Source organism: Solanum tuberosum, unplaced genomic scaffold (assembly GCF_000226075.1).
Source record: "Solanum tuberosum cultivar DM 1-3 516 R44 unplaced genomic scaffold, SolTub_3.0 scf00413, whole genome shotgun sequence".
Lineage (NCBI taxonomy): Eukaryota > Viridiplantae > Streptophyta > Magnoliopsida > Solanales > Solanaceae > Solanum > Solanum tuberosum.
This window is the reverse complement of record NW_006239345.1, coordinates 446,425-462,466: the sequence shown is the minus strand read 5'-3', so window position 1 is coordinate 462,466 and position 16,042 is coordinate 446,425. Positions and strand designations below refer to the sequence as shown.

The window sequence follows — 16,042 nt, the reverse complement described above, 5'->3', positions numbered from 1 at the left end:
AAATCAAATTTTATTCTTATTATTTATTTGTTTTAAGGTAAATAAAGTAACACTAAAGAAGCATTTTTTAAATTGTTATTCATGTAAAGCAATAAAATCAACAAAATTATTAATTAGGACAGTAGTGCCAGTTCATGTTGGACCCCATCTTAGCTATTTGATTGTCATTTTGCATAATAAAACAACTCATTAGGTATAATCATATATTTCAGTATACTTTGTCTTTGGTTAAGCTTTAAGTTAACTAAAAAAATAATTGATATTATAAAATATATTAAGGTTGTTTAATAAGATCAAAAGAATATAGGTGCATAAGACCAATATCTCCGTATTTATTGTCCTATTACTTATAGTACAAGATATATTTAAGCTAGTAATAATTATACCATTAACAAATAATTACAATGCTTTTTTTTTTCGTCTCTGGGAAATGTTTCTTCTAGAAAAGTTACAATAAGAGTAAGAAAGGTAATCAATAAATAATTTTAAATTGAACACTAAATCAGTGAGTTCTTTATAAATCTCAGCCTTGGAACTTTAACAGAGTTTTTTCTTCTTTCTTTTTGAGTAATTAAGAGCCTGTTTTGATTTAATTTTGTCATTTTAATTTAAAACTAAGTGTTTATAAGCATTTTTTTTAACTTATTCAAACGCCACAAAATTACTTAAAAGTTTCTTCTTCTTTTTTAACTTAAAAGCAATTAAAATAAGTCAATTCAAACCGGCTTTAATACTGATTTCACATCTTCACTACATTCTTAATGTTGACAAAGTTTCACCTGCTTATAAGTACTTTATTCATTTACTTTTACTTGACACACCCATTAAAAAAAAATTAATTACTACCCACTGATCGTGAAGATGAAATTACATTATCAATTCATTTTTAAAAATATTTATTTCTCTTAATATAAGAGGAAATTGATGATTGACAAAGACTACGCACAACTTTCATGAAAAAGCTAGCTATAAATAGATCTAAAATGTTAACCTATGGGCTTAATCAAGTCCCATGTTGTAATATTTATATTGCACAAATAATTATATGTTTAGCTGGTAGATTGTGTTTTCCTCTTCGTTTCTTGTTCGATAGAGGTGATTTTTGGATAACTTATTTCTTTTATCATTTTTTTTTATCGAAAGCTGACATAAATGGATTTGGAGTCCTATAACTTTAGATTTGACGATTTTGCTTATTTTCTTCTTTAATTTTTGAATGCTATTTTTTATCTATCAATTGCGGTCCCGTAATTTTCACCCTTCACATTGAAGAAGTTCTCTACGTAAATTTAATTTCTGGTGTGGTTGATTTATAACTTTTTCGTGTCGTATTTATATTTTGTTGTCCCCAACAAATTGAAGATATATGGGTAGAGTACCAATTTGGAGACACAAGAAGAAACATAGAAAAAGTTTTTTTAAAAAAAAACACAATTAGATGAAGATATTGAAAGGCCAACGCACTTCAACACTTTGCTTTAAAGTCTTGTCACAACAATTTTTTCCACTCAACAGACAAATTTACACCCTATCAATTTTTATTTTTTTTTCGGAATTCCAGGATAATCCGTAGCTGCTATAATCTTTGTCCTCTTTTGATGATCACTTTGTAGTGAGCATTTTGTGCACATTAGATAAACTCTCACTGTGTAATAACTTGCTAACACACAGAGCCAGTGACGTAACAACCATATAGTCAGGAATTCACCCTTTTGGCGGAAAATTATATTATTTATACATAGTTAAAAATGTTTTTAGGTATATATAGTAGATGTCGAACCCCCTTCTGCTACTTCGTGTGTTTATTTTTTCACATTTTGAACTCCTTTAATGAAAATCTTGGCTCCGCCACTACACAGAGGATGTAAACTGCACTAGTCAAACTCTATGCGACAAACTCGACTTAGAAGATATTAAGAAGATCGATTCTGAATCACTCATGTAGAAAACCACCCTCCTAACCAACTGAGTCTTCCGAACAACACACTCTCAAATTACTATATTATAAAATAATGTGGACAAGAAAACGCCCATAGTAATGCTAATGATAGACGTAGGCAAAAGCTTTCATTTTCCTTATTTTGCCCTTTTCCCCCTTCACCAAATGCCACTGCAAATATTGTAAAATTTACACATTCTTTTTTCTTTAAATACTCTCTTTGTATCCTAAACTCCATACCCTTTTGCTCTCAAGCCTTTTCTCTCTCAGCTTCTCTGTTTCAAGGTCTGTTTTTTCCCCTTATAATTAATCTTTGCATTTTCTCTTATAATATTTGCATTGTTTTGTTCTTTTTTGTGTTTGTGTATGAGGGTAGTGGGATTTTTTTGTGGGGGTGGGGTGTGTGTATGTCTGGATCTGGATCTGTGTTCTTGTTCAGTCAGCTTGATGTTCTGCATTGTTTTCCTCAAAGATATTGAAAGCTGTAATTGACATTGTAACATCTGGAAGTTTCTTTTTCTTGGTGTTTTTTTTTATTTTACTGTTATATCTGCTTAATTTTGTCTTGCATGTTTATCTGTATGAACAACTTCATTTAAGAATTTTCAAGAATTTAGTTGATGAGTTACAATTTTAAGTACTAATTAGTGGTCATTTTATACTCAAATTGTGTGCTAGCTCATGTTTTTCAAGTAGATTCTAGCATGATTTTGTAGTGGTGAGTATGAAAATGTACCTTCCAAAAGGGAGATAAAAAATATGGAAATGTTGAGATCTAACTAAAAGGGTGTCTAGATAACATAATATTTATGTAGCAATTCACTTGGATCAGTCCTGTTTTGGCTTAGTTTTAGCTAAAGATGCTAACTTTATGTCAATTTGGTTTGATTTTTGTTGACTTAATGATGGATCTTGAATTTGTAGGGGTCAGTGAGTGTATATCAGGACTAAGTGAAAATGGGCTACTCCAGGGTTCTTATTGTTAGTAGTCTACTTCTAGTCTTTCAATTGTCAACTGTAGTCGCGAAAGGCAAAGCGATTGGATCTCCAATCATGGCTCCAGCACCAGCACCAGGTCCTGAATACACGAACCTAACGGACTTACTCTCCGTTGCAGGGCCTTTCCATACATTCCTTAACTACCTTGTATCAACAAAAGTCATCGAGACTTTCCAAGCCCAAGCTAACAACACAGAAGAAGGGATCACACTTTTTGTTCCTAAAGACTCATCCTTTACCTCACTCAAAAAGCCCTCACTTTCCAATCTTACCTCAGAACAACTTAAGTCCCTTTGCCTTTTCCATGCATTGCCACATTACTATAGTCTAGCTGATTTCAAGAACCTTAGTGATGTTAGCCCTATTAATACCTTTGCTGGAGGAAACTTATACTCCTTGAACTTCACCGATGACTCTGGGACCGTTCACCTTAACTCAGGATGGTCTAGGACTAAAGTTAGCAGCGCTGTTCGCACCACTTATCCAGTTGCTGTTTATCAGGTGGACAAGGTGCTTCTTCCTGAAGCCATATTCGGGACGGATTTACCACCAATGCCAGCTCCAGCACCAGCACCAGTAACGGATATCGCCCCTACTGCTGATAGTCCAGCTGCTGATCAAACAGGCAAAGCTAAAGCACCAGCATCGCCTGATTCATCGTCACCATCAGCTTCTCACAAGATGATGAGCTGGGGCATTTTGAAACATTTGGTTTTGGCAATTGGTGGTGGATTCTTGATGTTTTTCTTGTAAGGAAAATGATGTCTTATTCTGTTAAATTAATGTTGAACATCATGGTACATCTGTTTTTTCTTATTGGTTTTGATATACTCCATACATTGGGGATTTAGTATTGGTTACTTTACAATATTTTTGTATACATTCATGTATCATTTTCATTTTCTCATACTCCATATTCCATATTCTTTATCAACCTTTTTTCTATTCTTTAGTTTTATCATTGTGGAATTCTTTTTCCAAAATGCTATCTTTTTAAGCTTTTCAATATTTATTCCATTGCTATGTTGCAACTTGCAAATGATGTCCCCTTATTTTTATGGCACATTGCATGATAACACATGGAAAAATATTGTATATGTTACTTATAGGGTGTATCTAGGCCGGCGTTGGTTGAGGTTTTCAAATATCAAACTAAACTAATTGTGACAGGTTTTAAAATTTACATCTTTAAATCAAATTAAACCAATAAAAGTCGAATTTTACAATCTTGTTTTTCTTTTTGGATTTTCCAATTTTCTTGGATTATGCAAAAGAACTGAAGCACGTCAAAGAAGACAAATGAAATTCAACATACTCCCTCTTGGTCCAAAGTAAGTGTCGCTTTAAGAAATCAATAAGATATTAATGTTTTTTTTTTCTTCAAAAAATACCCTTAATTTTAGTAATTGATTTATTTATTAAGTGTATCAAAATTGTAAATACCACTTATTTTGAGTCGGAGGAGATAAAATTAGGAAAGAAGAGTTTGATGAGCAGCTCTTGATTAATGAATTTTTGAAAGAGACAATTCTAAATACAGGAAACTTAAGTGTCCCAAATCAACAATTTTGAATTTATGTAGAGTCTTTGTTGACTAAAAATTGCGTAATTACAATTCCCAAGATTTTCTTACTATAAATAATGTTAATCTACTAGGTGAAATTAATTTTATGTCCGACCTCTTGAGAGAAAAGGACAAAGTGGTCCAAATAAAAATAATAATAACTACGCTATAGTTTATTAAGCTATAATTATTAACTATTACTAGATGTTTTATAGAATTGAGTTGTAATGAAGAAAAAAAAATTACTTCTTTAATGCTTAGGGTTATAATTAGAAACAATTACAAACATTAGTCTTGAATTATTATTTTTTATGTAACACTTATTTTGAAATAATTTTATTGAGATAACCTAATCGTTAAAAAGGAATGGAAAATACATAAAAGAGTAAATCATAGTATGTGATAACTCATATGTTAGATTATACAAATTGTGTATAAATATTACTCATACACTATAATATATGTATATACATAACCTAAATCTTAACACACAAATCACGATCTATTCCGTCAAATATTTTACAACTGGAATCACATGGACTCCAAGTAATCTACTAATTAATTCACGTGTCAACATTGATATCATTTTCATTTTAAATTATATGTTGTGTTTCTCTTTTACACGATTCTTTACATCTCAAGTAAGATATAATCTCTTTTCATTAAAGATTTACTCTACTAAGTGTTTGTAGTCTTTAAGAACAATTATTATTGAAAACAAAATGGACAGAAACAATTGATTTTGTCGTGAACTTTTATAATGACTAGTAATTTGAGATAACTAATTTTAAAAATCACGATAAATATTTTGAAATGGAGAGAGTAGTAAAACAAAAGCGATAGTGAGCTGTGAGGAGTGTCATTGTATTTGACTATTTGTAGATCTTAACAAAATCATTTTTATGATTTATGAGATCTTAGGTATAGGTCAACTAAAAAATCGAATAGATTATTTATCAACAAAGATACCAAATTCAACATGGAAGGCAATTTTTTTCCCTTTCCTGTCAAAATTGAACAAGCTATGATTACCAATTTATCATACTAGAAAATGTCAAAATCAAACTTAAAGATACCGAAATATGATATACTTGTGTTTAAAAAACGAAAACCAAAATTACCAAACCAATATTTCAAATACCATACCATATCATATAATGTTCATCCCTACTAAAGGGTGATGTAGATAGTTTTCGCTAATACAAGCAATAATGAATGCTTCTACGGCTTGAACCTGTGACCTTAGGTCATACGGAGACAACTTTATTATTACTTCAAGGAGCCCTTCATAAGGTGAAAAGCACAAAATAAAAGATTCAATAAGAATTCATGTATTCCTGTTATTTTTCCTCTCTATTTGCTCTGTGGTTCACAACTATGTTCAAAATCGTACATGAATGACTGACCTAGTAATTAAGGAGACCCTACTCCCAAACATTTTCAATAAATCATTCTCTTGATCATAAGAATGTACGGTTTTCACTAGCAGTCTTTGTTCTGCTGATAAATTCATCAATGGACATGTTCCCTAACTCCCCCGCGAACCGAGACCGAATAGTTATAGTTTCTGTTTCTACCTCTTTGGGCCCAACTACAGCCATCAATGGGATCTTTTGCTTCTCTGCATTCCTAATGAGTTTTGGCAGACGCTCACCGCTGCAAACCTCGACCCGAATACCACTAGCTTTTAGTTTCTTGCCTACTTCATTGCAGTACTGGAGCTGTGAACATAATGCACTCATAAGTCAGTATGAGACACCATATATATATATATATATATATATATATATATATCAGCAGAAGCAAATTCACAGATTAAAATCATCATGAAGCCTTTTGCTACGCTTTTTACTTGATGAAAATGATATGGATCATGATCTGTACTGTACACTCAAATAGAAAAACCACAAATTATGTTAAAGGATGACTTCCAGGAGTTAGAATAGTGTAAGCATCTTTTGTCAGGGTAAAATACTAAACATGTATTTATGTAAATGGAGACAAGAATTAGTCAAATAAGTATTGATTACCTGTGCATCAGTAACTGGTAAAACTCGAGCTTGGATGGGAGAAAGCCAAAGTGGAAAATCACCAGCATAATTCTCTATGAGAACACCAAAAAAGCGCTCCAAAGATCCAAGAACTGCTCTATGGATCATGATAGGTCGCTTCCTCTCTTGATTTGAATCAACATATGTAATGTCAAAGCGCTGGGGTAAATTGAAATCAACCTGTAGAAGCTCATGTGTCAATGAAGGATTTCAAAGAAGCTAAGGAGCTTGGACAATGAAAATGAATAGAACAAACACTTTCAAGTTTGCGAGAGGTCAAGACTAAGGCAAACTTGATAAGAGTTTTGAAAACAGAGAGCAGAGGGGCCAAGAAGACAAGAAGACAGAGGAGAGTGGTCCCATGGGGCATACAGGCCAATGGAAAAGGAGACCAAGATCAAAACATGCCTGTATAGTTGAGCATTGCCACTTCCTTCCAAGAGCATCCTCAATTTTCAGATCAATCTTTGGACCATAGAAGGCCCCACCACCATCATCTATTTGATAGCTCCAACCTTTATCTTCTAAAGCATCCTTAAGTGCAAATGTTGCTTTTTCCCAAATCTCATCATCTCCAACAGCTTTTTCTGGCCTTGTTGAAAGGTTCACCTCATACTTGTCAAAACCAAATTGCTGTAATATTTCCTCGGTCAGATCTAAAACGCCCCTGATTTCATCTTTAATTTGATCCTCTAAACAGAAGATGTGTGCATCATCCTGCAAAATCAATATAGGGGTATCAGATAACAGTAATGCAAGCTGCTACTACTTTAGAGTTTCTGGATGAAAGAATCAACACTTGAAGCAGACATTTTATCTGAATTATCTCATATGATTCATCTTTCTCGTCCTTTTCCGAGAGAGGACAAGCATACTACTAAGAAGACTGTACATTGCAATATGTTTTAATGATTATAATTATAGACGTGGAAACTAAAATCTCTTACAGAAGTGGAGAAGATAACAAAAAGGTAAAAATTAACAAGTTAACAACTCCCCACCACCACCTGTAATACAGGGAAAAAGAGTACTATATAAGTCTTTCACAAAAGGCTGAAGTATAACATAACGCAAGAGATCTAAGTTATGCAGGTTAAAAAGCTGAAACTCCACAGCATCACAAGCAATGCACTCTGTCAAATCCTTTTAACTTTTTAGGGGATCCTCTTGGAAAGTCCTTGGTATGAATAGAGGAGATAATGGGGGTTGGCACCACAGTCAGATTGCAGAATTATGAACATTCCAGAAATTCTGGTTATATAGTTTTGGGGACAATGAGGAATGTCTGCATTGGGCATAATTCTCAAGGAAGGTGTGACAAGCAACAAGCAGAAGGGGAAATATTTGGACCAAATTAAGTGCTGACCGGGAAAGATGGACGGAACATTAAACAATAATGACCAAAAAAAAAGAACAGACAAAAGAATATCAAAGTAATCTGGTCCTTTAGAGGACGGCTGAGTGGTGGAGGCAAAGGAGTACAACAGTACAACCTAGAGATCTTAACTTCCTATCCCAATTACAACACTCTAAAGTCTAATGTGATCTGCTCCGGCCACGGTGAGTAGGATTACTTGGCTTATGCATGTGGCCTTGTAGCTGACGCAGGCTTCCCCTGAATTAGTATAGGTGCAAGAAAAAGAAAACCAAAGTAATCTAAAGAAGTGTCCGACTGTCCTCAATTATAGCAGGCACTACTTTTAGGTGTCCAGATTAGTGTGTTGTTTTCCTCTCTCCCTTCTCAGGCAGTTCTTTGCCTCTTGGTATATGATTCGCGGGTGATGGAACTTTTATGTTTCACATTATGTCACTAAAATTTCTGGTCTTTCTGGTGTCATAAACACCACTCCTCTGGGATCTTGCAAGAAATTGAGGTTTGGGATCTAGAAGGGTTTGAGGTTGCTCATATTTTACAAGAGATGCTTACTTATAAATTGGATCATATTGAAGCTCGGCAGGACGTAATTGGTACTACGATCATTGGGTAAATAATACCTAATCCCAAAGATGCTCCAGAATCTTTTCGATTGCTCGTTCGAGAACTATGATCTTTAGCTCTGGAACTGAATCATTTTCTTTTTTCCTTGGATGCCCAATGAAAAATTTACACAATAAAAAGAAACTAAAACCAATAAATGATTTGCACTTTTCTTAATTGAGAAACTTTTCATTTTTACAGGAAAATACCAAATGTTTCAGCCAATAACAAAGATCAGATGTTGGGACTCAATGGTAAACTAAACCCCTAAAGAGAGAACGTACTGATTTGTTCAACAACATTAGGTATGTTCTCTATGTCCCAGAGAACCCAAAGCAGACCAAGACAAAATCTAGCCCTCCAAGAGGAGAAAAAAGACCACTTATATCAACTACAGCAAGTATGTTTGTGCTCCACAACAATGGGCTTCTAGAAAATCCATCTTCATTTATTCATATTAATTGTTGCATAAGACATAGGTCATTGTGGTTAGTGGTTACTGCACAGGAAAACACAAATAAAATGCAAGACCCATTGTTACCACCCTTCATTCCTTCTCTTTCAGACAATTGATGCAATAACCGCTCCCTTTTAGGGATGATAGTTCTAATCAAGGATACAGATGTTGAGACTTTATGTAAATAAAATTTTTACGCTTGGAACGTACCTGAGTAAAACCTCTTACACGGAAAAGCCCATGTAAGCTTCCAGATAACTCATACCTATACACTGTTCCCAACTCTGCAACTCTGATCGGAAAATCCCGATAAGAGTGTAACTGCCTCTTATAGATCAATACATGATAAGGGCAGTTCATTGGCCGTAGCTGAAAAAGCTCTTCCTCAATCTCCATCTGATCAAACATATTCTCTTTGTAGAAGTCCAGATGACCACTAATCTTCCAAAGATCTGCCTTCGCTACATGGGGAGTATAGAGCAAATCGTAGCCCCGCTCCATATGAATCTTTTTCCAAGTATCTTCTATTATGTGCCTAATGATAGCTCCCTTGGGATGCCAGAAGACTAAGCCTCCACCAGCTTCATCCTGCCAGTTTTACAATCAATTTTAGTTTCAATTCAAGCATATGCAACAACAAAAAAGAAGTTATTGAATTTCATTCCGTAAAAAAGGGTATATATACATCATAAGTCTCATAAATGGGTTAATCAAAGAGATACCTGCCTGTATGGAAAAGAGATCAAGATCTTGGCCAATTCGCCGGTGATCACGCCGTTTAGCTTCTTCTTTGAAATGAAGGTATGCTTTTAATTGGTCCTCATTCTCCCATGCAGTGCCATAAATCCTTTGGAGCATTGGTTTCTTTACATCTCCTCTCCAGTAAGCACCAGCAACAGATTCAAGCTCAATAGCTTTTTTGTTAATCTTTCCTGTAGTTTCAACATGAGGTCCCGCACAAAGATCCCACCATTCATCACCTACGAAAAGAAAGCATTTGACCATGAGAAAAAGTAAAATATACTTTGTTGTTAAAGCAATAGGTTTATGTGGATGTTTCTACAATCAGATCAAGTTCTGCAAAATACGAGATGAAGCTTTCGTGGGTGCTTTATAGTTTATAAACGATGGATATGCAAATATTGGCTGAAGACCTACATTTTGTTGGATAATTTTAGCTAGAAAAGTCTAAGCTTAACCTTCTTTGTCCACCTCTAAGAAGTCTTAATCCCTTCTTCGATCGATCCTACTCTGTCAACTATATATAAAATAATGCTGTAAAAATGATGTTCTAGAGAAGCAGCTGGTAAATTCTTTAAGTAAGTTCACCTATTCTACATTTTCTCAACATTTTCTGAAGCACTTTTTAGTTGAAAAGTATTTTAGTAACAATAATTGTTAGCACCAATAACAGCATGTAAGCTTGATTCTTGCACAGGAAGGACTAATGACTCGGATCTGGTACCACAAGGATTGAGACCAGATCCCAGAGAGTTGATTTGGCTGACTCTAATCTTACCGACTCATATTCTCACACCTCAGACCTCTGCAAAATTGTTAAAGCTTCCAGGGTGGGGTATAAGGCTTCAATGGCAATGTTTTAGTAAGAGGTGGAAGTTCAGGAATATTAGAAGTAAGATTTTGCTACAAATCAACTATCTAGGGTCCAGCCAGGTTCAAGTCATCTGGCGTCCAGGTGCAAGATTCAGTTTCCCTTTCTTTTTAGCACTAACATATTAATAACAACTTAACTTGCAGAACTCATTGTACTCTTACAATATCAGTATGGTACATCTTCCCATCTAAGCACTAGATTCAATTCGTGCATTATGACATAAAGTGAGCCAATATCTTTCTTAACAGCCTTTGTGATGGAACCCCGAAACTTCACTTACCTGTTCAGGGAACACTTCCCATGATATCAATTTGGCCCTCCACAACCGTAAGTTTCTATATCGAGAAATGAAATTCCCTCAAAGTGAAAAATATTTGACTTGGTTACAAGTATAAGTGAATTTAGCACAGAACATAATGAAAAATAATACTTGACATGAAAATAATTTTAACCTGATGTTTTAGCAATATTAAGAAGTAACTATATAATTCAACAAAAGAATGATATATTCAGAACAACCTGCAGCAATAACTAGGGTGGGTACTGAGAATTCCACTTGAAACACTTTCAGGAAGGATGTAATTAGCAGCAAAGACCAAAAATTTTCCTCCACGAATTAGTCTAGCACTCTACCATATGATCATTTGTTAAATAACAATGACATCAAGACAGCTACTAAGTTAACGTCAACATGTATAATAGTAGATCCTCAAGAAATAGATAAGGTTCATACACTCAAAATGCTCAAGTGGAATACCACAATCTTCTATTGAGATCAATCTGATGACGTAAGATACTCATTTCAACGAGTCACCGGGTATAGTCCTGAAATATATAGGGTTTATGGTTCTCAAATTAACTCCCCATGATCATTCTCATTTATGAGTCATATACAATCAAAAAGTAAAAATTCATATCGTCTTAGTTAGAAAACATGGACAATATTCTAAAGTAATATTTTATATTCAAGTTCCCCAAACTTGTGGGATTACACTAAGTATGCTGTAGTAAGTTTCTCAAACTAAACAAAAGCAATTAATCGAAGTCTTACCAATATGATATATCGTAATTGGTTCCTCCTTTATGCTCTCTAAAATTTCTATCTTGTAAGGTTCATTGATAGACATTATTCTTCTCTGAGCTTCCTCCCGGCTAACTTCTTCTCTAACAAGAGGCAAGTTTCGGCTGATAATTCGATCCTAGAGAAAATTTAAGATGTAAATTCTCTAACCAAAAATCCAAGCTTCATTGACAAGATCAAACTATTTTTTAATTCTTGTTTTAGGGGGGTGGATCCTTGTGGGGAGGCAGAGGGACTACTAAGGAGTAACTTTCTAACAATCACTAAAAAGCACAAGTTAGCTTACCATTTCCTTCTTAATCCTCTTCAGGTCCCTGTCAGTCAAAGGCTCCATATCAAAATCATAATAAAAACCATTATCAATCCAGGGTCCAATTGTCACTTTTGCATTCGGGTAGAGTTTTTGGACTGCCATGGCCATAACATGAGCACACTGCAGCAAGAAACACATCAACCCACCCTCAGAATGGTAATTTATATTACTAAAATCTACTGGTCACATTTAAAATATAAAAACTCAGCATTCTACATAATGAACCAGTAAACACGCCAGTCCTCGCTAAAAACAAGCAACAGACAAAACAAACCTCATCTCCAACAACATTAATAGAGTATCATAAAAGAAAAAAACTTCCCAAATCAACATTAGCTGATTTCTTTCCATCTATTCTAACATTGGTATACAAAGTTACCTATGATATTAGTCAAGGTGCACACAAGCTGGCCTGGACACCACGTTTATAAAAAAAAATCAAACTTCCCAAATCCAACAAATGTACAAGGAGAATACTTCAACACAATAAATGTCTTTAGGCGCAAGAACATTAGCTTTCTGTAATCTAGAAAACAGTATAAAAACAGCATTTTGAGTGATATTAAAATGAGCAACAATTTACTAAGCATTACTAATTTCTGTAATCAACCCACTTAATATTTTCAAATTTAACGACAATAAAACTGGAAACAATTCAATTTCATCAATACCCATAAACCCATCCCAATTTCCCAATATTAACATTACCGTATGGCGAATTCGAAGGAGCCCATCGGATGACTCGTTAGTTGGGAGAACAATTTTCTCATTTGGGGCAGGAGCTTCTTGTAGGGCGGCGGAAGCATGGGTAGAGAAAGAACTACGACGTCTTGGCAACTTGTACCTAGTAGTTTTGTTGTTGTACTTGCAGGGATCAAGAACAAAAAGAATACGATATTGTCGAATTGGGAAGGAAGAAAAGGGGTTTTTGAGAGGAGAAAGGGATTTATAGGAGGAAGTGAAGAGAGAGCGTGAAGATAGTGATAACGCCATTGTTTTCCCCAGAGCGCCAACGTACTTCATTTGAGCTGCTGCTTTTGGGTAATGATCTTGCTGTGGGTCTAGTGATTTCTGTGGTGGAGCTTTTGTTTCCTCATATTTCACTTGGGCGGGTCAAATTCAGAATTTGTATATGCTAATATTAGCTATTTGTATACTGTATATAAAAAATTCATAATAAATTACTTATTTGTATATTGGCAAGCGAAATATATAAATGGAGTTTTGAAAAATTCATATATGTATAAATATAGAATTTGTATATACTTATCTTGTTTGTATATTCGCAAGCGAAATATACGAACCACATCATCCATTTGTATATACTTATCATGTTTGTAATGGGCAAACGAAATATACAAACGGCAACCTACATAGCAAACACAATTATAGTTATGAAGCGCAATTACCAAAAATATTGTTATAGAGTCTTATTATGCTTATTATCGTTTTTATTTCTAAAATTTACTCTTCATTTAATGGGGTCTTATGTGGTGGCACGAATTTAAAATAGTAACAAAAAAAAAGTGTGACTGCAAAGGAAAAAGTTTTCTAAAAACTTTTATAGGGAAATAGTAATTATTATTTAGTGTTTGATAAGTAAATAAAAAATTATTATTTAAAAGTATTTATATGTGTCATCTAATAAAATACTTCGAAGTCGTTTGGTAGGATGTATAAAAATAGTGTTGAATAAGAACTAGTAATGTTGACATTAATAATATTGGTATTAGTTATGAAAAGAATATTTTTTATACCCTATTTGTTTTGGTGTATTAATTAAAAATACTATGTATTACATAATTTTTAATACTTTAGTTCATTTATAAAAATACAATGGAAAGAAAGTGAATTTTTTTTTTAAGGAACAATAATGTCTTTAACCATGTGTATGCATGCATTAAAAAAAATTTGCATTACCAATATTATTGTTTGTCAAGCATTAGTTATAAATACTTTCCTGGACTTGTTTTTAATATCACATTTTGGTCAACTAAAAATGAGAAAAGTTGTCTTTTATAAGAACTTGTGTTGCTTTCTTTTTGTTATTATTGCTTGCATTAGTCGTTGCCTTGTAACAAACTTTAGCCCTACCTTGAAAGGTAGAAAAATTATTTTTAATAGACCTTTGACTTAAAAAATATATATATTTTAAAAGCAAATCAACAAAAAAAAATAGTAATGAAGAAATCATGGTACAATACTATCAAAAGCATGTCAAAATATTCTAGAAAAAAGAAGAAGAAAGAAACAATAAGTATAACATTACCGAAGTACAAGAAAATCAAATACTAACATAATTAAAAGGATAGGAAACTACAAAAGTAATATTATGTACGACTCCTACTATGAAAAGATAAGTAAGACAAACGCGCTATTATCTACTAATCTTCCACTCTAATTTGTGTACTTTACAACCTCTTATTTAAGGTCATGTTTTTGATAAGTTAAAATTGTATCATATTCTGTCTAATTACCTCTCTCCAATACTTCTTCGATCTACCCACTCCTCTCCTAAATTCATTCATAGTCAACCTCTTTCATACTCACACCTCTGCATAAGAAGCATTTGTACATCTACTCTTTACATATTCAAATTATTTTCAATTTCTGCCTCACTTTCTAAGTTTTGTCCTCCACCGAGGTACTCCCACACTCGCACACATTATTAGTATAAAAATATAGTATTCATCATGTTGAATTTGAATTTTTCCTTTTAAGATTTAAGAGTTAAAAGCACTTTAACTATTCGAATTTTTTGAGTTTTTTATACTTAAATTACTAAGTGTGAGTTTCTTATCTGAACTATCACTATATAATTAGTGAAACACACCTCGATTAATTTTTAATGAAATTGCCTAAGACGTGTTTTTATCCTTTTAACTCTTTCAAAAACAATCTGAATATAAATAGTACTGCTAATTTCGTACTAATTAAGTCAACTTGATTAATATATTTTGGCAAATTAGGTATTGACTAACAATGGAGCATTCTTCTAGAGAGCGACTTTGCTTGCATTTGTAACTAGTGCTTCTCAACTTTGCCTCTTCCTATTCCACTTCTTTAATTTGTTTTTTAAGTTTCAATTTTCTAGAAGGCCCAATTGATGTTTCTTCTAACCTAATCTTTTCGGTTAGTCCAGCGCATATTTAATTTAGTGACATTTGTAAATTTTAAAATCCATATTTATTTAAATAAAGCGGTCTTTAAATCATGGTCAAATATCATTAACCATGGTTATTACTATTTCTCTTTCTCTCTCCTCTCTCATCTCTTTCTTTCTCACTTAATTCTGCAACAAACATTTTCTCAATCAGCAAAGAATTTGCTTTGTTAACAACAAATCGCTTTTTCTTTCCATTATTTTCACACCGTGATAAAAGAAAATAAAATTCAAAGGATGAACTTGAGTTATAAAATTTAAAAAATCCAACGCATGAGACTACTTTTTTGAAGCTTGGTTCGGTCACAATGGTGATCCACAAAACTATGTCATCTTCTTCGTGTGACATCAATTTTTTCAATTTGAAGTTTCTGCAGAAGCCAGCTAAAGGATCTGGAAAGGGCACGAAAATTGGTGTAACAACCCGACTTTTCGAAACGTATAAATTGACTCGTATCTTCGTGAAAAGACCATTAGGGTGGGTAATAAATTAAGAATGATGTTTTATGTGATATTTTAAGTGTTTAAGTGTTGTATCTCAAGTTTTGAAGTTAGGTAAGTGACAAAATAAAAGTTGGCGAAAGTTACCGTAAATTCCTTTTTAAAGATTTGTCTGAAATTTGGGTCAAATATCTCGGACGTTTTCTCCCAATCTATTAAGAGTTATGGTCCTCGCGACCTATGAAATCGAAGGTCTACGAGTCTAGTTTCCAAATGCATCAACCCGTTCATTCATACGACTTCAGAATGGAGAAATATTCGTATTTTTGCAAGACTGTGTAAGCAGGCAGGTGAGGTGGGTCCCCTAGGTCGGTGGAACTTTATATATATCATCTTCTTCAACTTTTCTTCATTTTTCCTTCATTTTCCTTAGTGAAGAAC

General features: G+C 33.6%; 2 protein-coding genes across 2 annotated transcripts; one reads left to right on the top strand and one right to left on the bottom strand.

Moving 5' to 3' along the window:
• The first annotated feature begins 2,095 nt into the window (after positions 1 to 2,095).
• On the top strand, positions 2,096 to 3,854 carry LOC102600999 (fasciclin-like arabinogalactan protein 7). Its single transcript, XM_006362975.2, has 2 exons — positions 2,096 to 2,224; positions 2,864 to 3,854. The coding sequence occupies exon 2, from the start codon at positions 2,897 to 2,899 to the stop codon at positions 3,689 to 3,691; it is 795 nt and encodes a 264-aa protein (XP_006363037.1). The 5' UTR covers positions 2,096 to 2,224; positions 2,864 to 2,896; the 3' UTR covers positions 3,692 to 3,854.
• A 1,937-nt stretch (positions 3,855 to 5,791) lies between these two features.
• Positions 5,792 to 13,071, bottom strand: LOC102600652 (threonine--tRNA ligase, chloroplastic/mitochondrial 2). Its single transcript, XM_006362974.2, has 8 exons — positions 12,706 to 13,071; positions 11,971 to 12,117; positions 11,655 to 11,802; positions 9,715 to 9,968; positions 9,199 to 9,576; positions 6,962 to 7,270; positions 6,533 to 6,733; positions 5,792 to 6,223 (listed from the first exon to the last, which is right to left on the bottom strand). Exons 1-8 carry the CDS (start codon positions 13,018 to 13,020, stop codon positions 5,963 to 5,965), a joined length of 2,013 nt encoding a protein of 670 aa, XP_006363036.1. The 5' UTR covers positions 13,021 to 13,071; the 3' UTR covers positions 5,792 to 5,962.
• Between the last annotated feature and the right edge of the window lie 2,971 nt (positions 13,072 to 16,042).

Coding starts and splice junctions, on each gene's coding strand:
- LOC102600999 (XM_006362975.2), top strand. CDS start 2,897: ATGGGCTACTCCAGGGTTCTTATTGTTAGTAGTCTACTTCTAGTCTTT.
- LOC102600652 (XM_006362974.2), bottom strand. CDS start 13,020: ATGAAGTACGTTGGCGCTCTGGGGAAAACAATGGCGTTATCACTATCT. Junction 11,803..11,970: donor AGAGGATTAAGAAGGAAATG/GTAAGCTAACTT, acceptor AATTTTCTCTAG/GATCGAATTATCAGCCGAAA. Junction 6,734..6,961: donor GGCAATGCTCAACTATACAG/GCATGTTTTGAT, acceptor GAGCTTCTACAG/GTTGATTTCAATTTACCCCA.